This window comes from Nannobrachium achirus, assembly GCF_963921795.1.
Source record: "Nannobrachium achirus genome assembly, chromosome: 5".
Lineage (NCBI taxonomy): Eukaryota > Metazoa > Chordata > Actinopteri > Myctophiformes > Myctophidae > Nannobrachium > Nannobrachium achirus.
Genome location: NC_137814.1, coordinates 38,872,903 through 38,897,339, shown reverse-complemented (window position 1 = coordinate 38,897,339; position 24,437 = coordinate 38,872,903). Strand labels below are relative to the sequence as shown.

Sequence of the window (24,437 nt, the reverse complement as noted above, 5' to 3'; positions counted from 1 at the left end):
AATGCAATTCTGGGGAAAGTGTGGTTTTCTATTTATTGTCTGGCCAAATTGTCATGTGAAGCCCTGTTGGGGAACCACACTAATCATGTGCGGCTTGACCTATTTATAGTCTAGTAAACTGCCTATTTATAGTCAGGATAGTTTATTTAGAAAGAAAGACTATTTATAGTCTGCATAGCCAGAATGTCATGTCAGGGTGCACACACCAAAAATAATAAAAGAGTGGAATCCGCATTCCTCCAATGCATTTCAATGGGTAGGGGGCGGTTTCATGTCAATGGAGGATATCTACGCGCCGTGCCGACCTTGCGTTTATGCTGGAGAAGATAAATCCTCTGCCCAATCGGGTGAGTCGAAGGCGGAATGGGGAGGGTTCTGGAAGTGACTGACAGGCGCGGCACTGGCTTTGGGACAGAACGCACTCGCTGCGTTTTTAGTCAGCCGCGCACCAAAGGAGTTTATCCGCTGGTGACCATATTTTGTTGTGTGTGCAGCACCCTGAAGCTTGACCTATTTATAGTCAAGCAAACTTCCTATTTATAGTCTGATTGTTTATTTAGAAAGATGCAATTGCGAGTGTGTTTGCCTATTTATAGTCTGGATAGCCAGAATACCATGTGAAGCTTGACCAATCCCCATCTATAGTTCCTTTTTACCTGGTGTTATGGAATGTTATGTTATATTGTTGACTAGTCCACATGGTACAGAATGTACACAATGTTCTGGGTAAATTCCTTCACCCCAGAAAAGGCAGAATAACACGTTTGTAAAATAATGTCACATATAAGATGATTGCATTTGCTTTACAGCATTATGTTAAATAATATTTGAGAGCATCTTGAAAACTCAACCTTATCTTTGTGGGAGTCTAAACAAAGCACATGACGTGATGCTTCATATCCCTTCACTCTGCCTTAGTCTTTCATGAAGCATCATGTCATTTATCATTCATAGTAACATCAATATTTCTGCTCCTTTCCCCATCTCTGCTCTCTCCTCTGTGTCTCTCCTTTCCTCTCTTTCTCTTTCTCTCTCACTTTCCCTCTCTCTCCCTCTCCTTCTCTGCTTCCCCCCCCCACCTCTCTGTATCTCTCTTTCCCAGGACGGGTGAGGATACAGCCACTGAAGGCAAGCACTTGCGCATGGGCTCCATGACCATGCCGGCCCCCCAGGAGCGCATGCCCGTGCCCCACCCGCATGCCCTCGCCTGCGGGCCGGGCTTCTCCGTGCGCTCCCAGTCCCTCCACTCCGTCGGCGGGGGCGAGGAGGAAGTGGGGAGCCCTACCAACAGGAAGCAGCCCCCGCCCAAGCCCAGGCGGGACCCGGCCACCAAGCTGAGCATGTCGTCAGAGGCGGTGGACCACAGTCCCACATCCACCTGCCGCGGGGAGAGATGTGACGGTGAGCGGCGCTGGCACTTTACACCACACCGCCGGGCTATATATAGCCGCTCCACAGCTCCCACTGCAATGTACATGACATGACAGCTAGCTATTCAGCTATTCAAACATACTTCACAGTTAGTAAACTGGACCTGAGTTGTATATGGATGCTGGGGTTCAAGGGGTTAAGTGCCATGGGGAAGGTGGTATGGTTTGGTATGGCATACCAACAAGTGTTTATTTAAAAAAAAAACTAACATAAAACACATAAATATAAATATGAGACAAGAGGAGATCAAATCTAATCAAATGTTATTCCTAAGGCCCATTTTAAAACAACCATGGTTAACCAAAGTGCTGTACAAGATTTAAAAAAAACTAAGTATCAACCTATCAATACATACACTATACTGTACACTTGTATACATACTGTATATTAAACATCTATATATACGGTATGTATATAGGCTCAGGGGAGATTAAAAGCCAGTAAAAATAATAAAGATTAGTAACAGGCAGGGCTGCCCAAAAAGCAACGGTATGTTTGTGCCACAAACACATGGGCTGGTCAGAACATGATGTGCTCAGAGTCTCTGAGGGCTGACCATTCTGCGGTGTGTGTGTGTGTGTGTGTGTGTGTGTGTGTGTGTGTGTGTGTGTGTGTGTGTGTGTGTGTGTGTGTGTGTGTGTGTGTGTGTGTGTGTGTGTGTGTGTGTGTGTGTGTGTGTGTGTGTGTGTGTGTGTGTGTGTGTGTGTGTTTGAGAAAGAGCCGGTGTGCAGTGCAATGCAGATGTATTCCAGAATAATCATAAAAACACGCAGGCTGCTACAGCAGGAAGAGGTTACTGAAGGACAAAGGCATAATAAAAACACAGAAAGATTAAAAGAGGATAAAGTTGTAGCCTTACTTGACCGCGCTCAGCTTTTTTTTCCCATCCACTGCCAGGAATGATCTACTACTGATGCCTGATTGCGCGTGGGTGCCACGCACCAAAAATAGCTGATCTACAAGCTGGCGACACGTCACAGTGTGACGTGTTGTGAACTTGAAGATCGGGCTATTTCTGGTGCGTGACAGCCGCCGTACAACTAAGTACAACTCCGGCTTTAATTCATTCAGCCCGGAGAGATCCACGAGGGACTGACCAGTCCAATTTGTGATGTGCCGTTTGAGAACTAGCCATGTGGAAAATGCTTGGCTCTCTACAGTTTTTAAAAAGAGATGGAAACATCTCTGTAGAAGTGTAGCGGGACTTGAGAGCATATTTTCTTATCATATGCCTGGTTGGTTTGTCATTTTCCGGAGCATACTGTCTGTCCCAAGCGTCTGGAACGCTGCCTGAGTTCTCAGTGCCGAGAGTAATGTCCTGATGTGACCCGGTTCTTAATTTGGAACCCACTCCGCCGCGCGGGTTTTGTTTTGTTTTGTTGGGGATCCAGCTCTCGTAACCTTCAGCGCAGGCGGCAGATGGAGCGGCACGTTTGCTTGTTTTCCTGCAGCCGGTCATCGTCGGTCACTCAGTCATTTTGGTTCGTCCAAATCACCACTTTATCCCCCCCCCCCCTCCCTTCCCCCCTCCCCCCCTGGGACCACTGTCAACGCTGTGCTCAGTGAGGCTAGAGGGAAGGGGATGACAACAAAACACAAACACGGTTGTGGGCGATTAAATCCTTTGGAAAATAATGTTGATTCATTGAATACAAAATGCCCCAAAGTATCATTTGGTTTAATTACTTTGCGTTCGGGTCATGATGGTCAGGCTTGTACATCGTTCTCACTGAGGTTCAATGTTCCAGCTATATTTAATCTCCAAAGATTTGTTGCTCCGGGATGCATCTCTCTCTCAATCCAGAGCACAATCCACAATGATGTAAAAATCTACTGGATGCATCGATAATACTGATATATAAGAATAATGAGAGTGAAAATGGAGATACGGTAGTAGTAAAATAATAGAAGGTAGTGCAGCGCTAAGCTGTTGCTAAATATTTCCAGATGAATAGTAATGCATATTACCAGGGAAGAGAGCATTGCCTGGAATGTTGAATCTCCATATATGGAGATAACCTACGCATCACACAAAGTCTGACCTCACCAGCCCATACTTGGGCATGGACGACTTATATCTCCATATACGGAGATGGCCATATATGGAGATACGATGACATCACAGAGTCCACAGCTGATGATGTGGCGTGATGTCATACAATAAACAAACAAGCCCTATATACTGATGCGATACGATGACATCACAGAGTCCACAGCTGATGATGTGGCGTGATGTCATACAATAAACAAACAAGCCCTATATACTGATGCGGAGATATGAGCAGGGCAAAGTGTGACGTGTGACCGACCGACCGACCGACGGACGGCCGGTGGAGGTTTTCATAGTAAACTGCTCCCTGACGGTCGCAAAAATATAATAAATAGTAATGACTAAAGATAAAAGTACTATATTGCACTTGGATTGGCATAATAAAGGGATGTCATCATGACACAGTAACACAGCGGAGATGTGCACAGGCAGCCGAAAGTCATAACAGATAAAATAAATAACAACAGTCTTTTGCTGTGGATTAAAAAAGAGGACATAACTACAGTATCAACTTAATGTTAGAAAAATCACTAGTGGATACGACATGAATTCATGGTGCTGAAGGACTGTTTGCATAAACAAAGCACAGATTTGTTCTCTGCTATAACAGTAAACAGGTTGCTCAGGGAAAAGAAAACCCAGCACACGCTGGACATTAGCCAATTAAACCCTCTATACTTAACTCATTCTGTGCCAGATGCCAAAATGGCTCCAAGGTAGCTGTGCCGAGATTTTGTATGTTTTTCTTTACTATGCACAGAAACAGACACAGTTGTTGTGATTCAGTGGCAAAAAGAATTTTGGCAATCGGACAAATGGTTCCAGAGATAGAGCTGTTTGAATGAAAAAAAGTGTCCATCCACTAGAATGGACACACATGAACACACATTTTCTCAATCAGCTAAACGAGGGAGCGAACACACAAACAGAGAAAGCATCTCTCTGATCTCAGGTCATTTTGACATCTTTAGAAAAAAAAAAAAAAATGATTTTTTTTTTTTTTTTTTTTTTTCTATGTAAAAAACACAAAAACCGTCATAAGCCGTCATTGGCACACAGGGCTATTGGAAAAAAACCGTCATAAGCAGTCATTGGCACAGAATGAGATGAGTTGCTTCTGTACTTGCTCCATTCTTTTTTCCCTGAACGAATTGACAAACATTTCCACCAGAATAGGGATGCCAGGGCCTCAAGTGGTTAAAGTGAGCCTAAACAAGCACCGTAAATCTAGCAAGATATTTTACCTGGAATGCATTCTTTTACGCATTATTACTCTAACCATTATTTTATCCCTTAACTAGTCAAAAATAGCAGATATGCAAGATCGCAGCACGGCACCGAGTGCGCTGCAAGCTTGTAGATCTGCTATTTTTGAAAAATCACAACATTTGTGCAAGTCTTTGAATATATTGACCCGATTCTATAAATGTCTTCTAAATCCTGCTTCTAAATCAGTGGTTCTCAAAAATGTTCATGTCAAGGACCCCCAAAATTACATGTACCGGTATTTGGCCGCGGACCCCCCGTCTAAAATTTGTCGTTCCAGGGACCCCCAGTAGCAAAGATTTGAGTTACAAAGGTTTGCAATTGGAGGATGGAGGAGCCGTGTGAGAGAAACTCACAGTATTTTGCAGGCGGCTTTGACTGAATTGACTCCATTTCAGCTTGGATGCTGGGTTGCCAACGTGATGTTTAGGGAGTCAGCCAGCCTGCCTTCACATTGGTGGGGATCTCTCTGTGTGCTGCACAGCACTGCCTTCAGATTGGCGGGGATCTCTCGGTGTATTGCAGCACAGATCTTCCTGGGCGCCACGGCAACCATCCCACGGAAACAAGACCCCCTGCAGCCCGGCCAATCACGGCGTCGCGAGGCATCTCCGGCCAATGCGGCTTCGAGAGATGCAGAGCTCCGAGGCTGCCCGGGCCAATCGGAGCGCGAGTGTGGGGGTGTCCCTGGGCTGAGGGGAGGGTTGCGTGCTCGGTAGCCGGGACTGGAGCGCGAAGGGGAGGGGCTTGTCAGAGTAGAATTCATTCAGGAGGAGCGATTGACCTAGATTCTGTTTCCCCAGGAGGGGGGGGGGGGGGGGTAAACACACCCGCTACAGGGGGAGGGGAGGGGAGAGGAGAGGGGGAAGAGAGAGAGAGAGAGATGGATAAAGGATGGATTCATCACCAGTGCTGAAACACATCACAAGATCCATGGTGCATCTCTGAAAATAGCAGATCTACATGCTCACAACGCCGTTGTGAGCATGTAGACTGCTATTTTCATAATTTCTGCCTCTAAAATTTGACAATATGGCCAATGTTTAATTATTTTATTCTACAGGTATTAGAAGGGTCTTAAAAGTCTTTAAATTGTCACTTTAGAAATGTGGAGATGTATGTTGCGGTTTGTTTACTGTTGAGTGAGAAAACCCCAGATGATTACATCTGGGGACCCCCCAATATAATTTGGGGACCCCCCTGGGGGTTCCAACCCACAGGTTGAGAACGACTGTATTATTGCATGAATAGTTATTCTCTCACTCTCTCTCACACACACACACACACACACGCACGCACACACACACACACACACACGCACACGTACACACAGGCAGCCACACACACACACACACACACACACACACACACACACACACACACTAAGTTTAGGACAGCATCGAAAATAGCCGACAAATCGCAGATCTATGAGCTTGTAGATTTGCACCAAGACAATGGTCCTCACGTTGTCTATTTCTCAAATCCTGCTATACATGTCGGTACATTTGGTTCTCACAAGAATAGTAAATAATGCATGTACGATTGTACTCGCACGCACGCACGCACACACACACACGCACACCCAACAGAGTACTCAGATTAAACAAACATGGACACACTTCATCAACCCAGTTTAAACACACACCAGGAGCACATCTCATTAACATGCCATTATCCGGGTTAATTAACCAGGTTAATAGGAAGCACCTTTGGACTCTCAATGGAAAGGCACGTTCAACAGGCAAACATGCATCTGCAGATGCTCTTTAGTCATCCCTGTATAGACATGAAACCTTTGAAATACCAGAAGACTGACGCCGATACCTTTGAAATACCAGTTCAAAAGCCACATGCACATCTGTCAGTGGTCTGGTGTACTGTAGAAGTGCTCTGTTACAAGTAAAACTCCTCCTCTTAAAAATCATATAAAGTACAAATATAGGCTATTGGTATGAATGTACCTGCAGTTCAAAACACATTCATATTATTGGATTATAATTGTTTCCGCCAGGCCAAAGGCATGCATGCCCAAGACTATGTTTTGCACCCTGTGCATCCATCCGTCCGTGTGTCTGTCCATCTGTTCATTGCGAGCAGCTAATCTCCGGCATTGTTGGCCCGCTCACAGCGAAACTGCGCGCGCACACACACACACACACACACACACACACACACACACACACACACACACACACACACACACACACACACACACACACACACACACACACTCCCTGGATGCCAGAGCAGAACCTCTGCCTCAAAGTTTCTAGATCAGCCTGTTATAGCACCACCAGAGGGACGATTCTTTGATATACGTCCTACAGATGTTGTCCAAACATCACATAAATCAGTACACAGTACATGTATGTATGGACATAAAGGGGACAAAGATGGACAGATACAGAGATCTCCATATACTGTACTAGATCTCCATATACTGTATGGGCATATCAGCATGCCCATAAATGGGCATATATTGATTACAACAGGGATCTGCATATATGGGCATAAAAGGAACAAGGACTGACAGATACAGAGATTTCCATATGGGTGTCCTAAACTCTCGTAATATAAATTTGCATATAGTAGGCCTATATAACTGGTAATTCAAGGTGTCAAATAATCAGGGTTGACTGGTATCAATGGGCTAGTGGAGCTTAGCCCTCTTCATCTTATGGAATTTAGATGAGAAATTATTATTAAAATGTTTTAGAAGAGATTATTTTATATGCAGGTGGAACCTAAAGCAGAAACAGCATCAAATGGTCACGAGAAAAACTCAAAATATGTCAAAATGGGCTGATTTCTTAAAGCCTAAATCAGATTCCATTGGCTTTCATTGAATTGAGAGATTGACAGCTGCCATGTCAAGCCTCCTTGATTTACACCCCATTTTGGTAATATTTCTCAGCCCTCGGAAAAAGAGGTTGCTGGCTTTTGACCAACTACAATTATTTGAAATTAAAAAATCACACCCGTGTGAACTGAGCGGTGGTTCCCCCCCCCCCCCCCCTTCCCCCCTGTGTGTGTGTGTGTGTGTGTGTGTGTGTGTGTGTGTGTGTGCGCGCGTGCGTGTGTGTGTGTGTGTGTGTGTGTGTGTGCCTGGTCTGGCCTGGCCTGAACAACAGCGCCCCTCCCTTAACATGTGTGGTCAGAAAAGGTTACTGCAGGCTACAGACAGACAGACACGCAGACAGACAGACAGACAGACAGACCCACACACACGGCCACGTATAGGAGCGTTGTGACCACCGCTCAAAAATAAAAAAGTATAGTATTTGCTTTTGAGATGTAGTGCAGTATTAGTATAAATTGTCAAAAAGTAAAGCTAATTTACTGTACCTCAAAGTTGTACTGAACAGTAAGTACTTGAGTAAATGTACTTGGTTACTTTCCACCACTGCCACATCACCTTGTTCTCTGATTGAGGTTGGTACTTTAGTGGGTAAGAGTTAAAGATAAGGGTCCCTTTGGTTACCAACTCTCCACCATTTAGCTGGGGGCCACCCGGAAGGACCACCGGTGGTTCCCGGACCACTGGTTGAGAACCACTGCTTTAGTGTGTGAGCTGTTTCTTTCCTGTTAGACCCCACCAAGATGCCATAACCGGAAATGTGCATTGTTTATCCGTGTGCCCCAGTTTGGCTTGTGTGTAATGGGTGCGTGGGCATCAGGGGCGTCACACCAAATTCTGGGCCCTGGGTACAAGGATTCACTGCGGGCCCCCCATGAATGTTAACTATTTAAAAATAGCAGATATACAAGCTCAGGTGCCGCGCTGTGAGCTTGTATATCTGCTATTTTTGAAAAATCGTGAAAATCTGTGCAAGAAACCTATGTTTCCATGTCAGTGGTGCTCGAACATTTTCACGTGAAGGACCCCCAAGATGATATGTATTTGGCCACGGACCCCCATCTCAAAATATTTAGTTCCAAGGACCCCCCAGAAGCAAAATTTGAGTTACAAATGTTCGCTTAAAAAATACACATGTTTCATAGATTTTCACACATTTTCATGACTTTTCAAAAATAGCAGATCTACAAGCTCGCAGCGCGGCACTCGGTGCCGCGCTGTGAGCTTGTATATCTGCTATTTTTCAATAGCTAAAGTTACTAGGGCCCCTCCACCTTGGGCCCTAGTAACTCAGTCCCACTCCCCCCCCCCCCCCCCTTGTGACGCCGCTGGTGGGCATGATGCTCTCTCTGTGCACGTGCGTGCGTGCGTAGTGGATGTGTCGTGACGCTGGTGAGTCATACGCTGCCGGGAAGCGTGCATGTGTCTGTACCATCTGGCATCTGAATTATTAAAGGTGTAAAATCTGCAGTTTGAAGATTTTAGACACGGTCCGGCTCTTAACTACACTTTACCCCCCCTCCCACCCCCACCCCCCCATCATCAGGAAACAAGGACAGTTCTTACCGGAAGACCTCTGTTGGCTGACCTAGAAATACCACACATACCAAGATATATGCTGTAGTGTAGTGTAGTGTAGTGTAGTGCAGTGGTTCTCAAACATTTTCATGTCAGGGACTCCCAAATTGGTAGTTATTTGGCTGCCGAAACCTATTTGAAAAGATTGTGTGCCAGGGACCCCCAAGATTCGGGTAAAAAATAAATACATCTAAAATCTAAAAAGCATATCTACACGGAAGTGAGCTTGCAGATCTGCTATTTTTGAATGGCCGAATAAGAAATAGGGTTAAACCGGTTAAACTGATTTGATTTCGATGCTATAATAACTCATTTTGCTGAAGGACCCCCTCTCGCCGCTTCAAGGACCCCTGGTGGGCTCCCGGTTCCCACTTTGAGAACCACTGCTGTAGTGTGCCTGCGTGCGTAGTATGTGCGTACGCTTATCACCATTGGGAATGTATGCTGTTCAGTACAGCGCTAACTAGCCTACAGGAATACTATAGTGTAGCACAGCTTCACTGCACCATGTCTAAAGAGATTCACACGGCAATGCCACGTCACCGCTATCAGAAAGAAGCACCCTGCTGCGTGACCCACTTACTGTACTCGCGTACTGCTTCACTGCCGTATATACTGTACTGTACGTATATCGTTGCTGTTGGGCATAAACCTCTTATCTCCATATTCTAACGTTTTGTGCATCAAAAGCAGCAGATCCACAGGCTCCAAAATGTGGCGCTTCGTGGCGCTTGGGCTTGTCAATTTGCTACTTTTGCTATTTTTGACCTTGAATCCTGAAAAGTAACTGTTTTGGATATATGAGGTTTCCACCCGACAGAGGCGATATACAGTGACCTAGAAACATGCATATGCCTCAACTATTCCCGCATCTGATTCAACTAAGATATTGCTCTCAGCTAGTGCGCACATTGGCCTACATGTGACCCGAACGTACACGCACAGGGTTGTGGTAAATGTATAAAATGTGCGTCAACCATTTATTGGCGTCATGACAGGGAAGCATGTTATGTGGTGGAGCAGCAGCAACAGACCTAAAGTAACGTCGTTCATGTGTCATAGCAGCACAAATCATATGCAGTGAGGATTCATTGTGAGGAAATATTAAACCTGTGGTTGTCAAAGTGAGGTCCAGGGTTCCAAATGGACCCTTACAGGCCTTTTACTCTGAGAATGTACAAATGGAACCAACATTTGGTTTGCAGTAGATTAGAGATTATCATGATTGATTATGTGTCACGTTATAGAGCAGATAATGTATTCATTGATTATATTAATATCTAGGTCTTTATGATGATACTAATACTTGATAGTTAGGAGTCGAGAAGTCTTCAGTAGGCCTCAGTAACTATTGTTTTGGTAAAGCCTATCTTGTTATGGTACAGCTCGTTCCAGAAGCCACACAGTATAACTTTAGTGTCTGACGATTCTTCTTGGCAGAACTACTTCCCTGCCCAGAGTACTTCTGTCCATGATATCATGTTTACATAAACTTGACCACACCACCACCTAATATAAGTCTCCTCATTTTCTCATGATTATTGATTGATCTGAATTCCACCACAGGTTCCATTTATATACTCTCACAGTTACCGGATCTTTGAAATAAAAAAAAACATTTGACATCTGTCAGTCATTGTTGACAGACAAAATGATACCAAAACATTAGTCATATAATACAGTACATCAGTTCACTTTATATTTGTGCTAATGGTCACATCATGTCACTTCTTTCAGCAGCTCAAGGATGCAGTGAGGACTGCCGCAGGGTGCCGCCCCCCAAACCCAAGAGGAACCCCAACACTCAGCTCAGTGTCTCCTTCGACGAGTCCTACATCAAGAGCCACGGGTGCTCCTCCAAACCCCTGCACCATGTCACCTCTCCCTGCGAACGCTACGTATCGCAGAGCGACGAGAGCCCCACGGACGACTGCGAGGACGAGCCCGTTTACATCGAGATGGGCGGCATCGACGTGGGCGGCCGGGAGCTTTCCAGGAGCGAGGATGAGGAGCCGGGGGAGTCGGTGTACGAGGAGATGAAGTACCCCATGCTGGACGACATGGAGTATCGGAGCGACCCCGTGGGCTGTCGCTCGGCGTGCCCCACCCCGGCGCCCTACGACCCCGAGCCTCTCAGTCGCTGTTCCACCCCACGTAACATTCCCCTCTGTGACATTCCCGCGCCATTCCCCAACCTGCTCACCCACAGGCCACCGCTCCTGGTGTTCCCCCCGGCTCCGGCTCAGTGCTCGCCCAACTCGGACGAGTCTCCTCTCACTCCTCTGGACGTCACCCATGTCAAGCTGCCCGTGCTGGAGAACGAGTCCTACAGCAAGTCCCCAACCTCCTCCGCCGAGCCGCCATCCTCCGCCCGCCTCCGCAGGGAGCTCACCGCCACGCCGACCCTCACTGTGTCCGGACGCTCCTCTGCACCTCCTCTGCCCTGCACCCTCTACAAATCATCTTCCTCCTCATCCTCCTATCAGCGCAGCCACTCTGCGTGCCCGTCCCCAGTCAGCATGGGCCGCTGCCTGACGCCGCTTAGTCTCATGCGGACGCCCCCCTTCGACGCTCCCATGCCATTCCCCGGGGGTCTGCCACGGAGCGCATCGGCCACCCCTCACGGGAAAGGCTCGCCGCCACAAGACGGCGTGGGGCGGCTCCACGGTTCCATGCAGAACGTGTCAACGGGACGGTCACGGACACCTACCAGTCCTCTGGATGAGCTGACCAACCTGTTCACTGCAGGAAGGAACATGATGAAGAAGAACACCAGCGGCAGGAAGTCCAAGGAACCCGGAGAGAGTGAGTGAACCCTCAGTCATTATTACTAGGTTACTTTCCTATAACATGATGAACGTTTAGCAGTTGTACATAGTCAGGCTAAACTGCTTAAAGTTGAAGTAGATGAATTTTCTTAAAGCCTATATACTTCATTGACCGTACTTCATTGACAGTACTTGGCACCCTCCTTTCCCCCCCTATACACATTCTCATTGCAAATAGCTGAATTACAACTTGACGCATTGCAGCGCATTGTGAGCTTGCACATATGCTACTTTTTGCCAGCTGTTTGCCTATTATTATGACATGCCCAGAATATAGGGATGCTAGGGTTCATATTGGTTAAACACTGCATCTTTATCCATATACCGCAGAGAGTAAGAAAGTAGTCAGAGTGGCTTTAAAGTTTAAACAGAGTATTCAGTGGCCTTCAGTGATAATTTAATTCAGCCTGTTATCAGCAGGGGAAACAAGTTAACCCATTTACTGTAGACCTGAGGCCCATTCTAAAAACGCTGTATAAAGTTTTCTGAAAAACTTCACATTTGTATAAAAAAAAGTATGTTGCTATATTATTGTCTCTGTCGGTTGGAAACTGTTACTTTTCAGGATTCAAATTCAAAAACATCAAAAATAGCAGATCTACAAGCTCAAAACGTGTCGCTTTGTGCCGCATTTCGAACCTTGCAGATCTGCTATTTTTGATACATTTGTGTGTTGCTGTAGTATGATCAAGTACAGCAGGGCATGAATTTACAAAAAAAAAAACACAAAAAGTTAAAATAGCGAGATAAGAGGTTTCTTCCCAACAGCATTGATATACTGTATATTGCAACAGTTTGATCTAGGCCTAGCCACGCCTACACTGGTCAGATCATAATATGAATTAATCTGAAGGATTAGGAGCTAAAGCATTAGGCCACCAGACAGCATTACTTTTAAATATGTAAACATCATGTTTAAACACCTCTCCACAAAACACTTTTTTTTTTTTTTTTACAAATTCAAAGATGTAACCTGCACACAACCCTGAATAACTTAAAAAAAAAAAGTTGCCTTAATATTTAGAAAACCATATTTTTTTCTTTCCCCCACTGTGATACAGGGGAGCCTGGTACAACCATCAGTCATGAATTAATGCTTCCATTCTTATGCATAATGCAACATTATTTTCCTTCCGAAGGAAAAAGCTCTGGTGAGGCGATGTATTTTGAAAGTTTAATGCCCCAATGTAAAGGAATAAAAGATGAACCCCTGCTTGCATTCATGCCAGATCACCTATTAGAGTTATTTTTTCTTTTTAAACCAGTGGTGGACGAAGTACTTACATATTTTACTTATGTATAAGTAGCAAGACACAATGTAGAAACACTCTTAGTTACTAAGTTAAAGTCCTGTATTTAACATTTTTAGTTTGAGTAAATCAAATTTGAGTAAAGATATTGGCATCAAAATATCTATGAAAACAGGGCATACGTACTAGTTTGTGAGGATAAGGAGGAACTAAGTGTGTTATTGGACTTACAGTAGCACCGAAGTAATTTATGCATCCTTTCAGAATTTATAATTCCCATAGACTTGTATACTACTACTGCGTCAAACAAGAACTGTTCCAAAAATAAAAAAAATATCCTGACTCATAAGGATATGAAGCATCAACTGGCGGCAAGAAAACTGTTACTGCAGCCGAATTATTTATATTCTCACCAGAAATAAACTGCCTGACAATATTGCCGGGACAACCACAGTACCACAATTCTTATAGCCTGGGATCAGTAGCATTTTCGTGTTTCTGATCCGATCAGGAGAGGAAATAACCTACGTCAGGGCTCCCCAATTAGTTTTCCCCAAGGGCCGAATTATGTCTAGGGTACCAAGCCGAGGGCCACAACATTGCAGGGGGCGACGGTGGTGTTCCCACTACTCCAGCGACAGTTTTCGTCGTTGTCAGGTGAAAATCTTGAATGTCCAAAACCGTTCGTTTTGAATTTATCATATTAAAAATGTTTTAAACTAGTGAAAACAGTCGATCTACAAGCACACAACGTCTCGCACCGCGAGGCGTTGTGTGCTTGTAAATCTGCTGTTTTCACTACTTTTGTGCAACGGACTTGTATGATTTGCGAAAGAACGTACACATTTTGAGATACTAGATTTCCACCCGACAACGACGATATACTAGTGTTGTTGCTGCTCTTATACCACCATTATTACTGGGGTTGGTGGGGGCCAGACAGTAGCCCCCCACGGGCCGCAAATGGCCCGCGGGCCGCCTATTGGGGAACCCTGACCTACGTCATGTTGTAGTCATCAGACGGACTACACTTTGGCCGGAACTACTAAACCGGAACCAGTTTTAACCCAAAATAATTCCCTGGACTCAAGGGCCTAATTTTAGGTCCTACCCAATAAACTCCTTGATGCTGCGTAGTTTTGCTTATTTTGAAAAAGTTTGTTTGGTATTATCCATCTTTTAGTCCAACTCGTAGCGACTGGCAAGACTACACTTCTCTAGCATTTAAATAGGGATTGGGGAAACAAACAGGGGGGACCAAAACAAAGCGACAAAACAAATACTAGGCTTTCCTCCAAGGTGGAAAGTCTGGTGATGCGAGTTATACAACTCTTATGAGATGATTTTCAGATGACCCAATGTTATTCTCCATAGAGAAATTACTTCCACGACCCAGGGGTGAACGAGTGACGTCAGGAGACTTGGGTACTCTATAGTAAATGATAAGGGAAGATAAATGATCCAAGCGTACAATCATCCATCCTTACTCAACTCTCTTGGTAATGGAGCAACAGAGCCCGGGGGAGGAATCCCTCCTGTCTCTTATTAGCAGATTCCCTCCTCACAGGGTGATGCAGCCAATCACAGCTCAGGGCTCCAAGGAGGGGACGATCCAAAGAGTCAAAAGTAACTCACAACTCTATTCCTGCTCAGAGCTTTTCTGTTGCTCCTTTCTGTCCAAGCAACAAGACCACCAATCCACCATGGTAACACATGCTATAATGCATCCCATGCATATAATGTGTTATAAACATACTTACAGTATAATACATTATAATCTGCTTATAAGTACTGTATAATTATAGTTATAAGCTCCCATAAATACTCATGGGGGGAAAGGAGAATGTGAGCAGATGAGAACAAAAACATAGCAAAATCCTCAAGAGTGCATTTAACTCTGGGAATGCATCCATTTGGGTCCATTTGGTTGAATTTTGTGCACTCTCGGAGTTACAATGGTTAAATACACACTATTTTTTTCTCCTCCTTATTTTTACTGTGTACAGTATTACTGCTTACACTAACACTATACTCTTGGTTATTAATGCTGAAATTCCAAACTTTTATGTTCTACCTGGGATGGGATCCTCACACCGGTTTCCCATGTTAGCTCCACAATTTCTACTGCTGAGCTACTGTAGTACAGTAAGCACGTTTGGGCAAGGGATGTATCGCACTTTTGAGCATTATGCAATACCTCTGTCAACCAGTCCAGTAGTGGTCCTACCAGACCACAGGCTGTACATTTCTCAATAGAAGAAGAGCAGGGAGACCACCTACAACAATCACCCATATATATATATATATATATATATATATATATATATGTGGTGGTTGCATCCACCACACGTGTGTTAGTTACTATAGTGGAATGCAGCTTTAAAGGAGTAGTTCACCCCCCAAAATGTCTATTGATTAGTCACGCCATGGAGAGTAGAGTTCAATAATATTTTTAGTTTTTTGTCGCATTCCTAAGACAAAAATGTGATAACAATAAGTTTACCCCCATTCGTTCCGGATGGGGACCCGTTTCGAAACAGCACTTTGTCTCCTTGCCCCATATGGCCCGTATAGACAATGTGCACTCACTCATGTTTTCTTAGTATTGACAGAGGGATTTGTTTTCCATTGTAAAGGAACACCTGTGTACAGGCTCCACGTGGGGCTCAGAGAATGACAGCTTGCCTGGGCTGTGCTCTCTGATTGGCTGTATGCAGCCGTACAGATTCTTACACATTCCACACGCAGTGGTGGAAAAAGTACTCAAATGTTGTACTTAAGTAAAAGTATCAATGCTGCAATGTAGAAGTGCACACTGTTACAAGTAAGTCTGGAATTCAAAATTGACTTTACTAAAATACAAAAATATTAGTATCAAGATGTACTCAAAGTACTCATTATATAGATAGAAGGTCCAATTCCAAAAAATTGTTAAATCCTTAAAATGTATATATATATATATATACATATATATATATATATATATATATATATATATATATATATATATATATATATATATATATATATATATATATAAAATCGTTAGAAAATAGCACATCTACAAGCTCACAATGCATTGCATGGCGACACATTGTGAGCTTGTAGATCGACTATTTTCAAATGGATGAAATTTAAATAGGGCTCAAGTGGGTTATAATCACAATCACAATAACTCAAGTTTTCAAATAACTGTAGTGGAGTAAAAGTAATATTTTCCTCTGAGATGTAGTGGAGTAGAATTAAAGGTACTGAAAATTGGAAACACTCAAGTAAAGTAAAAATACCTCAAAATTGTACTTGAGTACTGTAGGCTACAGTACTTATGTACTTAGTTACTTTACACCACAGATTCGTACACATTCGACATGTACACATTTACACTACCATCCTCATATAGCCTATGCTAAATAGAGGTTAATGGTGTTTTCCCCTTTTACTGAAACGATGGAGGCAGAATCAGCTATAGCATGACCCACTTACCCATTGGTTAATCACTACTCTCTCTCTCTCTCTCCCCCCCCCCCCCCTCCCCTGTAAAAATGAATCAAATGGGTCTATTTCTACAGTCAGGGTTAAATGAACACTGAGGATTTTACTGTGCACTCACACTCAAGTGGCATGTGTGACACACACACACACACACACACACACACACACACACACACACACACACACACACACACACACACACACACACAGGCATGTCAAGGGACCTCTGTAAATGGTACACGGCAGGCCATGTACGGGTCAGGCATTAAAATCGATCGTGCACATTAATTTGTTATTGGTGCACAACATAATCTATATCTGTATTGGACCTTGAACGAATGTCATAGAAGATGAGATGCTCTCTGCTTTTGGCTTCATGTTGATGAAATCTCCAGGAACAGGTTCTGTGAGCTTGTAGATTTTCACTGTGCGACACCATCACAATGGACTGCATTACTTATTCTGAGACAATAGGAGAGAAAATGAAACACAAACAGCTATGACAGTGATATTATTTTCCAAACCACTGTCATGCTGATTACCATGCTTCATGGTACAACAAGAATAGACTTTAAGTGCCATGGGTTACAGTGAAATGTGCAATCATAGGAGCATTTTTCACAAGACAATATAAAAGTGAAAACCAATCAGAGGCAAGCCTGTCATTTGAGTTATCTCCCAAGTCATCAACAATTTTTAACACAACATCTGTAATGCCCACCAATTCAGGCAGAATACTAGACTCTCCCAATGGTGAATGGTACCCTCTATCTACCAGAGTTGGTAGTGTGTGACACCCAGTGGTTATTTGTTGGTAATACACTCAAAGCTGCAGAACTGCACTGTAGTACTGCTCATCATTAGTTTAATTTGTACAAATAATATCTAATTAAAAACGTATCGTTTACCTTTGGTGATATCTTTCATACGGCACAACATTATTAATGTGCCCTTTAGCTAATTAAGAATATAATTGCATATAATGTGTTGACATCATCTGTTCTTTTGTCCTGTCCTTCCAGCCGAATCCAAGAGCAAGTCCCACGGCGAGTCCAAGCGCGAGGGCAAGGAACGCCACAGCCACAGCAAGGAGTCAAAGCACGAGTCCAAGGAACGCCACAGCAAGGAGTCAAAGCGAGAGTCCAAGGAACGCCACAGCAAAGAGTCTTCCCACCGGCGGGAGGGAAAAGAGCGCAGCAGCAGTAGCGTAGAGCCCCTGCCGCACAGGCGCAACAGCAAAGACAAAGACCGCGGCTGCAGCAGCGTAGAACCACTTCCGGTTCGCAGGGACAGCAGGGACCGCGGCTGCAGCAGCGTGGAGCCCATCCTGGTGAGACGCGACTCTAAAGACAGAGGCTGCAGCTCCGTGGAACCCATCCCTCTGATGAGGAGAGACTCCAAGGAGAGAGGGGGCAGCAACGGGGACCTGATGCCTCGGAGGGACAGCAAGGACAGGAGCGGTGGACACGGAATGGAGTCTTTGGCGAGACAGGACAGCAAAGACAGAGAGAGGCTAGATCTACCCCCCGAGCTCTTACCGAGACAAGACAGCAAGGAGAGGATGAGGAACGGACTGGACTGCAGACACGAGAGCAGAGAGAGACTGCTGCCGGATCCACCCCCTGATCTCTTACCCAGACAGGACAGCAAAGAGCGCAGCAGGAACGGCGCAGACTCCAAACACGAAAGCAGAGCGCCTCCGGAGCTCCTGCCCCGACAGGACAGCAAAGAGAGAGCTAGGGGCGGAGCGGAGCACAGGCACAATGGTAAAGAGCACCCACCCGAACTGCTGCCCCGACAGGACAGCAAAGAGAGAGTCCGGAATGGCATGGAGCACAGGCATGATGGTAGAATAGACCAGCCACCTGAGATCCTTCCCCGGCAGGACAGCTCCAGAAGTGGCCTGGAGTGCCGGAGGAACAGCAAGGATCGATACGAGGGCAGAGATCGGGGCTGTTACAATGGAGCAGACCCCCCTCCGCCTCCCCTGCCCAGACAGGATAGTAAGGACCTGACTAGAACAGGCCTGGAAGTCAGACGGGACAGCAAGGACAGGAGTCTGAACGGCTCGGAGCAGCACCGTTATGACGCGAAGGACGCCAAGAGCCCCAATGGCTCTCTGGAGTACAGGCACAATGCAAAGGACAGAGGTTACAGTTCGACGGAGGCCACACCCAGGCGAGATAACCGGGACAGAGCAAACTACAGCGTGGACCAATCAAAAGCACAGGAGAGGAACGGAGGAAGCACATCGGGACAGCAGTCGTCCACGGCCACACCTACTCGCCATGGGAGACCTGCCGGCAGCCCACCCATGGCGCTGGGATCAGGAAATGGTATGGAATTAAAACATAACTGCACAAATATAAACACTTAGTTCAAATGCAAGATGTTTATACATTATCTATTATATTATTGCCATTTATTGAAGTCTAATGTGTGACTTTGTTGTATTTCTCTGAAGAACTGAAACATGCATCCAAGTATGGACGTTCGCCTTCCACACCTGCCACTCCCTCTCCAATGGGGACGCCACAAAGGAAGGCAGCAGAAGCACATCAGAGTCAGGTAGGCAGATCTCCATCGGTCACTGATGAATTATTAATAATTCATTTGTGGCTCTCTAATCACTAATCTTAGGCATTTAATAAACATTATTTGACACTTAACCACTTAAACCTTCTAGACTTAGTAAAGTGGACCTGAGTTGGCTATGTATTTAAAGAGCTTTTTCCCCTTTAAACCATATCTCTTGTTGTTGAGCTTGTAGATTACAAGCTCAACACGCTATGCGTTTTGCGGGCAAAGTGGTTAATTCTCTCCCCGTCTTCTACATCAGATGCCCCAGATGCCATGGATGTGTGGAGACAACACCATGCTGGAGCAGATCGAGAGGAAGCGCACCCTCTGCAAGGAGATTCGCTCCAGGCAACATCCGCACCTGCAGAGGTCTCTGGAGAGACCCCCCGCTGAGAGGAACCAGGAGCGAAGTCAGTGCAAGCAGGAGACTGGTGCGCCCATTCACCCGGGATGGGGGAAGAGCAACGGGTCCAAAAAGATCCGTCCACCACCTTACCCCACACAGACCACTGTGTTCTGGGACACAGCCATCTGAGAGGAGCGACACTTACATCACCCCCTGCCTCACCCCACCCCCCCCTCTCCTGTAGGCTGTGCTGATGGATCCCCGTGCACAGGGCAGCCAACAGGACTCGCTGATGTCAAAAGGACAATGGTGGTTACGTAGCAATATTTCTGCTTGTTCAGGTTGTCATGTTTTTCTTATCATCACCGGTGATATTTGATATTTTTCTATTTCCTGTGATTGGATCCTTGTAATATACTTACTTAGTAATGATCAATAGATATTTTCTAAATCAAATGGGGATTAAAAAGCAGTTAAAATGATGTATAGTTGATGTAGATGCAATCCAATGTTTGTTTTCTTTTTGTTATTTTTTGTTTTGGTAATTTACATTTGAAAGCATAATCTATCAATACTTGTACTGTAGTAGCATAATGTTCTTATGCGTAACTCAATGATTTTCTTTTGTGCAGAAAAGCATCAAAATGAATGGACTCGATTCTGACTGTCAACATAATATACTCTATATTGTCACTGTTGTATTGTAAATTGGGGAGTTGAGTCAACGTATTTTAGATTTCCAAGGACCTTCCGTGGGTGCTCTGGTGTGTTCTAGAATGTACTGTACAACAGGTGATCCTAGAACAGATGCAGAAACTTTGTACGCTTCAGTTTGTATGTCACAATAACAAGCTGGGTAGTCACTATGTCGAAGCCTTTTGAACAGGTTGACTCTTTTTCTATGGAAACATGTTGGCTGGCATATTGTAGAGGAGTGAAATGTTTTTACTGTATTCTAAGATAGAATATGAGGGTGGGTTATGGAGGTAGTAAATTAGGACAAACATTATAAGCAGATTAATTCCCCAAACCAGCCAAAGCCTATTAAAGTGAGATATGGGTGTGGTTGCACTTTGGAAGGTTGTTTATCTGAAATGATGGTTGGTGGCAATAGCTGGCAAATACCAGCATCCTTACTTTGCCATGCACATTGAGAGCACCCAGGCACCCTGGCACAGGACACAAACGGTGCGATACTTGATTGATGCCAACAACCAGCCAGTACAATCAACACCTGAGCTTTTTAGAATATTTCTTAATTTTACTGCAGACTATAGTAGCCATATGCACTTGCTTGAGAAATAACTGTCAAGATTATGCTTATATATATTTTTTAAAATGTTAAAAGAGTAGCGGAGCTGTGCCATGTATACGTTTTGAGTTTTAATTTATTTGCTGGGAGGTAAGGCCTCAGGTGATTGGTCATTATGTGACAAGCAGTCATCTATGATTGGCTGTCTGTGACAATGTTTTCCCCCCAACCCGATTGGCTGCTTAATGGCAACCATATGTTAGAGATCAAATGATATAAGGACCTATGGCATGGCCACAGCTCTACCCAGTCAAGAGGACAGGGGTTGCACAAAGGCCTAAACATCACTGAGGCTTTGGAAAAAGGAAACTAAAAAAGAAAAAAAGAAAAAGAAAAAATCACTACACACTACACTAGGGCTGTCACGATTATGACATTTTACATGACAATTCATTTTCTCAAATAATTGCGATTAACGATTTAATTGTGTTTTTGTCGTTGACAATTACATTTCTGTTTGGCTTTTAGGCTTTGAAGTTACACATGGTAGATATGACACATAAGCTAAATATACAAAGAAATTACTTGACATATTTGACAACTTTATACTTAAAAAAGAACATTGATAGTGGAAATAGACGATCTACAAGCTACAAGCTTGTAGATCTGCTATTTCCACTATTTTTGACATGGAAACGATTATGAAAAATAATCACGATTATGTTAAATAATCACGATTAGACGATTATGTAATAATTGTGACAGCCCTACTACCCACCATCCTCCAGGCTGGTTACATACAGTACATGTCTCTCTCTCCCCACCCCCTCTCCCTCTACCTCAACCTCCAACTCACATAATCCATATTGGTTCTCTTTTGCACGCAAAATGCAATGTCTGCATTGCCAAAATAGTATGGAATTGACACGTGGGCTCTGTAGCCTTATTTTATACTCCGTAGTACGAAGGCGCCGCTTGCCAAAAAATAACTGAGCTAACTGAAGATCAACTCTTGTTGGCAATGGACAGGTCATGCCATGGCATACAGTATAAATTAAGCGTGAGTGCAGTAATCCCTTCCTAGTGAGAATCCAGTACCGCGGAGGTTCCTCTGTTTTTACCTGTGTTTGTACTGTACGTGTGCGAGGAGAGAGTGAGTGTGTGTGTGTGTGTGTGTGTGTGTGTGTGCGCGTGTGCGTGTGTGTGTGTGTGTGTGTGTGTGCCAAGCTACACTGTATGCAGGTCGGTTATACAAAAAAATAAAAGATTGTTTTAAGACATTCACTTTGTCTGTCCCATCCATGTTGTTGGTGGGAGCAGGTTGGAAATGTAATGATGATGATGATGATGATGATGTACAATCTTTGTGTGTAATAATGTGCACTGTGAAAAGGTAGAGAGCACCGCACTGTCAGTCCTCTGTCTTTATTGCACTGAGTGTCCTCTTTTTTTTTTCTTTTTGCGTAAATAATAAAACAATGAAAAAGAAAAAAAAACATGTTTGAGGGAGAAAATAAATAAATAAAAGAAGTACTGTATGCTGATTGTCACTTGGGTTCTGTTGAGAGAAATAAATAAATATGAACTTGAAATCTGTTATGGAATACATGGTGTCATTTTCAGATGATTTAACTGTAATTAAATACAGTGTGCTTTAAAGTTTTGAATGCATACAAAAAATACACTTCAGAATTTTTCAAGGGCCTCCCCGCAATGGTGAGTTGCCTCTGCTGCAGACAGTTTGCAGGTTCAAGCCCCACCCCATCAAGGTACTGGAGGACCATCATGTCCTGAGAGGTAAAGGTGGGGGGTTATGCATGCAATTTGCAGAAATTTTACAGGCTCAAAATAACCTAGTCTGATCGTTGGGTATGAGCTGCTGTTGCATACCAACAAAAACAGTTAATAGCAATGGTCATTAGATGTAGTTATTTTTGTACATTTTCAGCTGTGGAAGCACCATAATAGATGACGGGGAAGCACCTATATCCATCCCATATAAATATTTATCGTATAGTCATCCCATAGTCATACAGTGCTTATTATGGATGACTATGGTACTTACTATGGATGCCTATCTATGGTACATACTATAGCCTCGCGTAGCCAGGCTTACTCATCTGCTAAGAGAAAAGCCTGGTTACAATATGAGGCTGAGACGGTATAGAACAGTGCGACTTCCACCGCCATGAGAATTTTCCTGGATGTTGTTTTTTTTTTGTGTGGTGTTCCCCCCCCCATATCCAGGTCCCTTGGGGGGTATTGGCACAGAAAAGGATGTGAAAAAGAAAACTAGATTTCAAAAGTTTCTTAGATGAATATATCAAGTCTTATCTGAAAGTACATACTGTAAGTAAGCAACATGAATGTATGGACTGGATTAAATGAGGATTTATTTAAAAACATATTTTTTAAATATACTTCTTTCAGGTTCCTGAGTAGTCACATGGGTTGTGAAAGAAATAGCACACAAAACTAAAAAAGCTCATAAAACCAACTATTCCAACTATCCAACTATTTGATGGCTTATTACAGTTTTTTCTTCAATACTATAACAGAACACTAACAAATTAAAGGGTACGTTTTAACAAGTGTTGATGCCTAAATTGTCCTCCCATAATGTGCTTATCTCTTATGTACAAATACACTCTTCTTTGTTGTCGTTATGGGGTTCAATTTAACCATTTAGGACTGAGGCCGATTCTAAAAACGCCTTCTGAATCATGATCTACGTTTTCTGAAAAACTTCAAATATTTATTCAAAAATGACAAAAACATTATGCTGCTACTGTAGCATACTGTACATAGCAACAAGAACCCCAAAGGGGATTCCCGTCCTGAAGGGTAAAAACACCAAAAGGGGTTCCTCCCCAAAATGGGGGAGGAAAATGAAATGTAGTTTGTACAGGCCAAGAAGAAACAATTATGTTAATTTCTACCAATAATGAATCAGAGCTTCATTTTATACACGCCTTAAAAGAATACAGTGGTTCAGTGTAAAATCATATTATACAGTGATGGCAGTTTTAGAAGAAAAAAAAAACGTTGTTTGCAACATATCCCAACATACCGTGAATACTGCTGAATAGCAGTATAATAATATAGAAGTTCTCAATGATGGGACATGGTTAAAGAATAACTATGAGAGAGAGAGAGAGAGAGAGAGAGAGAGAGAGAGAGAGCGAGAGAGAGAGGGAGGGAGAATGATGACACAATGGAAAGGTGACATGGTGACCACTATCGGTCTCTGGTACAGACGTGGCACTGACTAGCCTTCTGGCGCTGCTGGTCCGCTGCTTTGATGGTGCCTGGCTCCGGGGCCAGGAACTGATCTGCTGGGCCCACGGTGGTCAACCAGAAGCTGTAGAGGTTGGCAAAGTAGTTACAGGTGCCCCGCGCCCCCTGGCACTCTAGGAAGGGGTGAGTCCGAAAGTCTCTGAGGCAGCTGCCCGAGGAGGTCAGAGACTGGCCCCCGCCCTCGTCGCCCGCACCCGTGTGCTGAGGAGG

At 44.1% G+C, this 24,437-nt stretch overlaps 2 protein-coding genes across 2 annotated transcripts in view; one reads left to right on the top strand and one right to left on the bottom strand.

Moving 5' to 3' along the window:
* nyap2b (neuronal tyrosine-phosphorylated phosphoinositide-3-kinase adaptor 2b) overlaps nucleotides 1-19,867 on the top strand; it is a gene marked incomplete at both ends in the record, with an annotated part of 28,907 nt that extends 9,040 nt beyond the window's left edge. The window contains 5 exons of the mRNA XM_080725773.1: nucleotides 1,103-1,401; nucleotides 10,920-11,987; nucleotides 17,775-19,088; nucleotides 19,217-19,320; nucleotides 19,592-19,867. Coding sequence (XP_080581899.1) covers nucleotides 1,103-1,401; nucleotides 10,920-11,987; nucleotides 17,775-19,088; nucleotides 19,217-19,320; nucleotides 19,592-19,867 — 3,061 coding nt within the window. The remainder of the gene's footprint in view (nucleotides 1-1,102; nucleotides 1,402-10,919; nucleotides 11,988-17,774; nucleotides 19,089-19,216; nucleotides 19,321-19,591) is intronic.
* A 4,300-nt stretch (nucleotides 19,868-24,167) lies between these two features.
* Nucleotides 24,168-24,437, bottom strand: part of LOC308285054 (uncharacterized protein) — a gene marked incomplete at both ends in the record, with an annotated part of 40,707 nt that continues 40,437 nt past the window's right edge. Inside the window, one exon of the mRNA XM_080725772.1 lies at nucleotides 24,168-24,428. Coding sequence (XP_080581898.1) covers nucleotides 24,168-24,428 — 261 coding nt within the window. The remainder of the gene's footprint in view (nucleotides 24,429-24,437) is intronic.